Consider the following 7,011-nt stretch of genomic DNA (forward strand, 5'->3'; position numbering starts at 1 on the left):
GGGGAGGCAGGTCCGGGCGGGCACTCCCAGCGGCCGCTGCTTGGCCTCCCGCGTCGGGCCGCTTCCCCAGACCCTGCAGGGATAAGCAGCTCCCCTCCCCTCGCTGCCAGCTGGGGCCTACGGGCCGGCCCTGCCCGCCTCGCCGCGGCTCCGCGCTCCGCAGTGCTCCCTGCCTGCCTGCCTGCCTCGCCGTGCTCCCTCCGCGCCTTCTGCCTGCCTTGCTGCTGCGGCTCCTCGCCCCACAGCGCTCCCTGCCTGCTTCGCCGCGCTCCCTCTGCGCTCTGTGCCCACCGCAGCTCCGTGCGCCACAGCACTCCCTGCTCGCCTTGCTGGGCTTCCTCCACGCTCTCTGCCTGCCTTGCTGCTGCGGCTCTGTGCCGCTGCCAGCCCCGCACTCCATGGCGCCGCCGCCGCAAGCCAGATAAAATGGCTTGGCAGGCCACATGGCAGCCCATGGGCCATATGTTGGACAAGCCTGGACTATACTCTCTGAGACAGAGAGGTTGTGATGGTGGTTGCTTTTGTTGAAAATTTTGCTGTTGATTTCATGCCTCCCTACCTTCCTGAAACGATCAGTATTGTGGTCAGTGGCGTGGTATTTATTAATCACCATTGAAAATGCTTCACTTGTGCCTCAAAGAACTGAGAACTGAAATTATTATACATCTCTCAAAATATAAGGTTTAATCCCTTTGGTTTGCATTTTCAGTCTGTAAAATTGATATAAATTAGTATTTATTTGTCTGTGAGTGCGGGGGCTTAATTTTTTAGTGCTCTGGACTTAAGAAAAAAGTTTTTAATCATCATTAATTATGTTTTCATACTACATTATGCTGATAGGAAGGTATATACTAAGTTTTGTATAAGGTAACTTTTTTAAAGCTTGCTACTGTTTATATTTTCATAATTACATCGTTTTTTGAGGATGAGTCAGCAACAAATGGCAGCTAAGGAAACTGTGACAACTGCAACTGAATACTAAAGCTCCTTAATAAAAATTATTATACTGACCATTTTTACTCTTTTTTCCTATTAGCTTTTACAGATCATATTTAATTTGCAGGTGTTATTTTAGTAACAGAAAAAACTGCAACCCAAGTATTATTTTTCAGTTGATGTAGCTCACATACTTCCCCTTCCAAAGTCAACTCTCATCTTTTAAAACTGCTGTAAAAATTGAAGGCAGTTCTTGAGATTCATACGAGTTGAAATGAAAGTCTTAAGATTGAATTTTCATGGATAAATTTTGTACGCATGAATTTTCATAGCTGAACTGATAATGGTTTACCTCATTTCAGATTCCTTTGTTGGCATACATTTTCCAGAAGATTTGCATTTGTACAAAGGTCTGAGGATTGTTTCTTCCAAACACATTTATTATTTAAACTGGCTATTGGAAATAGGCCTTATCAGAAGGGATTACGTCCTTTCCTTTTTAGTTGTTTATTTTTTAAAGATTGTTTTTCTTTCTTCCTTAACCTCTTTCTATTTCAGGCTAAATTTAGAGCACTAATTCAGAGATGGATTTTATTTGTTCTGCTATATATCTATCTAAATAGGTACAGTTTATCTATTTCTTTTAAATGGGCACCAAGAAGCCCGTAGCAAGTGAATGAGACACTTTAAGTATCTACTAATATGAATGCAAAAATCATAGTTACATAGTTTCTAGGGTCAGAAGAGACCTGAACAGATCATTAAGACCAACCCCCTGCCCTGGGCAGGAACAAGTGCTGGGATCATAACACCCCAACCAGATATCTATCCAACCTCCTCTTGAAGACCCCCAAGGTAGGGGAGAGCACCACCTTCCTTGGCAGCCCATTTCAGAGCCTGGCAGCTTTAACCATAAAGTAATGCCTCCTGATATCAAGCCTGAACCTGCTCTCAATCGATTTTTGGCTGTTATTCCTTGTTATCCCAGGTGATGCCTGGGAGAACAGAGCCTCACCTATTTTCCGCTGGTCCCCCCTGGTGAGTTTATAGACATTAATCCCTATAATGTTGGTAAATACTCAGAGTATTAAATAATCCTTAGGTCAGTTGTCTCCTAACTATATTCAGAAATATGAATGTGCCATCTAGAATAAGATAATGTTAGCAAGCCCATAAATGGCTTCTGTAAAATAAGAAAAAAAGTAATGAAGAACATAAAAAAATAGTAGGCAAGATGTATACTTGTTAGAAGTGCTCTATATTCTGGTGAAACCATTTTTGACTGGAAACACAATGGTGACCAAAATACTTGCTGGCCCTTTCCATGCACAGAGAGATGGACTCGGCATAATTGAATAAAACACTGATTATGAACCTGATTTGGAAGCATTTATCTATGCGAGTAACTTTCCACAATGTCAGTAGTCTTATTAATTGTTGTGCTCGGGGTGAGGGTGGCCTGCCCACTGTGGGCTGGGGCTGGGGCTTCACCAGTCTCTTTCTGGTGGGGGCTGGGCCAGGGCTTTGCTTGTTTAACAATTGAAATTTTGACAAATTCCCAAATATTTAATTGTTATGCCTTTTCAGTTTCTGTGCATCTGTCTGAGAGATTTACCTGTTTCCCTTTTCTTTTTCTTCTACTGTGGTAAATATTAGGTATTTCTATAGTGAAAAATAAAGTTAGCAACCACCACTAAATTTAACATACCCTTGGTAGTCTTATCTAAGCTCATAAAACTAGGATGTAAAACTAGGATCCATCTGCTCATCTATAACACATTTTTTAAGTATTTGCAGAAGTCTGAAAACAGATGGATCATCATATTCTGTTTCTATGTCGTATATTTTGTTATTGAGGCCAGTGGGCTGAAGTAAGTATAAAAGACTGAAGTAAGGCATCTCCAAACTGAATTTCAGCTGAAACTTTGAATTCTCTTACTGTAGGAGAATGTTTGAGAGGAGATTTCATTCTGGTTTAAACTTTCAAACCTATGAGGCAAAGGATGAAATCTGGTCAGGGGTAAAGGTACCATAAAGACCTGAGCTAGATCATCACTTCTGTGTGGGTCACAGATTTCTTGGTGATTGGTCCAAATCTGTCATATGGACTCCCACAGAAACTAAGGGCTGCCACAAATCTCACTACTTTCTCTGCCAATTTCAAGATGCTTCTTTGACCTAGCTTTTTAATGATAAGTACAGTGTGCAAGACAAGCCTTCCATATCTTTGGTTTTGCCTCTGCCATATTTTAATTTTATTGAATATTCCGTTGTCCTTATCTTATTAGCTGGGATAACAGTAGTTCCCGATCTATCTTCACTAGGTTTTTTGTATTTTTATATATTCTTATCATGTCCCATCTTTTTAGTCTCCGCTTTGAACAATCACAATTTATCCACTGCCTCCTTCATAGGAGAGTTTTTCTCTGCCTCTGTTAATTTCATTGTTCTTCTCTGAACACTTTCTAATGTTGCAATTTCCTTTTTGACATGGGTGGCTATAATTGATGTAGCACTCTAAATATGGCCACACCATTGCTTTACATGGAGGCATTTTAATATCCTCTGTATTATTTACCATGCCATTCCTTATGCAACCTTGTGGGGTTTTTTTATATAATCCTGTTTTGGTTTTTTGGGTTTTTTTGGACTGCTGCAATGAGTACTGTCCTCTTCCCATCTTTCTACCAATGCTATTACAATCAAATTGTATTGCTTGAAACTTCATAGTTATTGGCTGTACATTGGGATGTGATGTTAACTTTGTAATAAAGTTAAATAGAGGAGAGAACTGGGGCTACTAGGCAGTTGCTTCCCCTCCCCCAAACAAAATATTTCTAAATGGGATAAGATCTTCTCTCATCAAAGTCACTGGGAGCTTGGCCATTGATGTCACTGAAATCAGACCTTGGCTCTGTTGCCAAAAGGGTACAGAAATGTTTTCAAGTTGGCACCAGTGCCAACTTGAAAATTCAGTCCAATGCAAATGTTTCTTTATGGTGGTGTAAGAGTGATCTTGTAGTAGTCATGATGGTCCAGAAATTATGTGAGGGTCAAGGATTTCTTAGGGTGTTACCTTTTATTGGATCAACTATGTAGTTGGTATAAAGTTACACAAGCTTTTGAATACAAGATGAAGAATATCTTGCATTTGAAACCTTATATACTTTATCCGAGCTACATAGTTGCATCCATGCTAAGAAACCCTTGCCTCTTGCAATATCTAAAACACCTTAATACGTAATAATAGTAGAAAGTTGCCAGAAACTTCCTTCTATCTTAAGGCTAAATCTTCAGGTGGTGAGAACTGACATGTTTCTATCAAAGGTACCGTGTCTCAGTTGATTACAGTAGGATGTAGCATTGTATTTTGCTTAGACAAAATATAGTGACCCTTAAATTAATACCACACTGTTGTTGGTACTTTTCTGCTCTACATTTCCATACATAAAGTCAATTTGTAATAAACACTTCAACATTTGCCTCTAGGTCAATTTACTGTTTAATATCAGTAATAATAGTCGATGCATAAAGCACTCTGTATATATCATTAGCAGTAATATAGATTCATGCATGCATAACAAATTTGTATGACAACACTTTTCTTGCTAGCATTGAAGTAGAATAAACTCTGTAACAGTGCCTTAGTTCTAGTTACAGGTAAGGCAGATTGAAAAAAATGCAGTTTAGTCTTATGATGTACATATCATTTAACTATATAAAAACATAAACGTCACTTGTAGCATAATCCTTGGAGTATTATAAGAATTTTAGCAAAATGAAGGCAGAATACTCAGCCATGACATTTGAGAGCAAAAATTGTTTTTGATCGTATTCTTACCAAAACATTAAAAACAAACACCCCCTTCCCCCACACCCGCACCAAGCCTCAAACTCAGAAACCACTGGTTTCAGACAAGAACTGAAAATAAGGAGGATAAAACAGTAGAGGGCTTATTACTACAGAAATGAATTCATTGTCTAATGTCTTCCAGCAACTATGGAAAGGGTTTAATATATATTTGCTTTGTATAAATCTTTGCAAAAGTAACAAAACCTAGCAAGAACATATCTGTGCATAGCAAAGCCATTGTTTTTTAAAGACGGACTATGTGAAAATCCAACATTATAATTAGAAATCTGGTGTAATTTTTTATCTAAAACTACCCTTTGGCTGAATTCTATATTGAGTCTTTTGTTTATTCCACACTGAATTGCCATTTAAAGTTACTTCAGTCTATGGGATGTGGCAGCCCATTATGTAGGTTTCTTCATCATTCTAATCTGAGAATTTTGAAAACTGTTGTATTCGTAAAACTAAAGAGGTTTGTAGCTCATGCTGTTGGACACAATGAAACAGTTGCAGTTATAGGCCCTTGGCAGAGATTATACTTAAAATGTAATTAATCTGTTAGCTCCATGATAAATGGCAATCGGGCCATAAATTAAGGCAATTCGTGGTGTGACAAAACAGGAAACCAGCCACAAAAATATTTAATAAAATATGTGTAATATTTTTTAGCTGGTTTCTATCTCGCCTTAAACTGAGCCTGTGTCAGGATAGTCTCATTGTGTAGTCTGAAGCTGGCTGCATGATGGGGCTTGGAACGAATATATTCTTTGCAAGTATTTTTAAAATAAAGGTCAAATAGATCCCCCAAAATAACCTCAATCTAAAACTGAGTAGACCATGCCAGATTGGTTTATGAAGCCATCAACCTATGAAGGAAGGTAGAGGTAGAAGGTGTCTCCTCATCAGTTTTATATTGTTGTTCACGGTGGATGAATTAGCAGAATTTCTTCTGGATGTTGCAGTTATCAATTGTGAAATATCAGATTTGGTAAAACTGAAAATATTATTGGCCAAAATGTAGTCCAGCAGTTTCTACTATATGCAAGCTTCTTTCTCCTTTGATAGTGACTTCCAAAACCTGGCTATGGTCCTTGAGAGGCATTTCCTTTTCCTTTTTAAAACATAAAACCTATTTGTGACTAGCTTTTTCGACTTCTTCTCTTTTGGGGCATTTATAGAGAGTCTATTAATATTAAGTGTTTGTTCCCAGATATATGAACCCTTTTTTACACTTGACTTGAATATTTTTAGGTGCTTTAATACCTAGAGATGACTGTTCTTCATGGTAATCCTTTTATCTTTTTATTTCCAATTTTAACATTTAATTTGGGGGGGTGGTTCTATGGAGGGTTGTGTAGCTGGCCACTTTTTTAAAGGATACTTTAACTACCCCTAAAACCCATTTTCTACATGGCAATGTGGAGCTCACCCTGCCCTTTTTACATTTAAGTAGTTTCATAGATTTCATAGACATCAGGGCTGGAAGGGACCTCGGAAGATCATTGAGTCCAGCCCCCCGCCCAAAGGGCAGGAAGTCAGCTGAGGTCATAGGATCCCAGCAAGATAAGCATCCAGTTTCATCTTGAAGGTGTTCAATGAAGGCGCATGAACCACCTCCGGTGGCAGGCTGTTCCAGACCTTGGGGGCTCGGACAGTAAAGAAATTCTTCCTTATGTCCAGCCTGAAACGATCTTGAAGTAGTTTGTGACCATTCGACCTCGTCATCCCTTGGGGCGCTCTGGTGAACAAACGTTCCCCCAGATGCTGGTGGTCACCCCTGATAAACTTGTAGGTGGCCATCAGATCACCCCTAAGCCTGCGCTTTTTCAGGCTAAAGAGCCCCACGGCTCTCAGCCTGTCATCGTAGGGTCTGCTTCCCTGACCTCTGATCATGCGCGTGGCTCTTCTCTGGACTCTCTCAAGCTTCTCCACATCCTTTTTGAATTGTGGAGCCCAAAACTGGACACAGTACTCCAGCTGCGGCCTCACTAAGGCCGAGTACAGGGGGAGAATGACGTCCCGGGATTTGCTTGAGAACCATCTATGGATGCAAGCCAGCGTTTTGGTCACTTTACTAGCCGCCGCATCACATTGCAGGCTCATGTTCATCTTGTGGTCAAAGATGACCCCCAAGTCTCTTTCTTCCATAGTGCTAGCCAACATAGCTGGGCTATGATGCTCGCCAGCTCCTTGAGTACCCTGGGGTGAAGATTGTCAGGGCC

The 7,011-nt window shown here is 40.2% G+C and overlaps 1 protein-coding gene across 18 annotated transcripts in view; it reads left to right on the top strand.

Annotated features, from left to right (window-relative positions):
- KLHL32 (kelch like family member 32) overlaps nucleotides 1–7,011 on the top strand; it is a 317,145-nt gene that overhangs the window by 181,216 nt on the left and 128,918 nt on the right. Inside the window, exon 1 of one of the 18 annotated variants that reach the window (XM_025211571.1) lies at nucleotides 7–681. The exons of 16 other annotated variants lie outside the window; for them this stretch is intronic. In XM_025211571.1, coding sequence (XP_025067356.1) covers nucleotides 619–681 — 63 coding nt within the window. In that variant the 5' untranslated portion in view covers nucleotides 7–618. Of the gene's footprint in view, nucleotides 1–6; nucleotides 682–7,011 lie in introns of those variants that run through there. One more of the 18 variants, XM_025211570.1, reaches the window with a different exon arrangement.

Source organism: Alligator sinensis, unplaced genomic scaffold (assembly GCF_000455745.1).
Source record: "Alligator sinensis unplaced genomic scaffold, ASM45574v1 scaffold145_1, whole genome shotgun sequence".
Lineage (NCBI taxonomy): Eukaryota > Metazoa > Chordata > Crocodylia > Alligatoridae > Alligator > Alligator sinensis.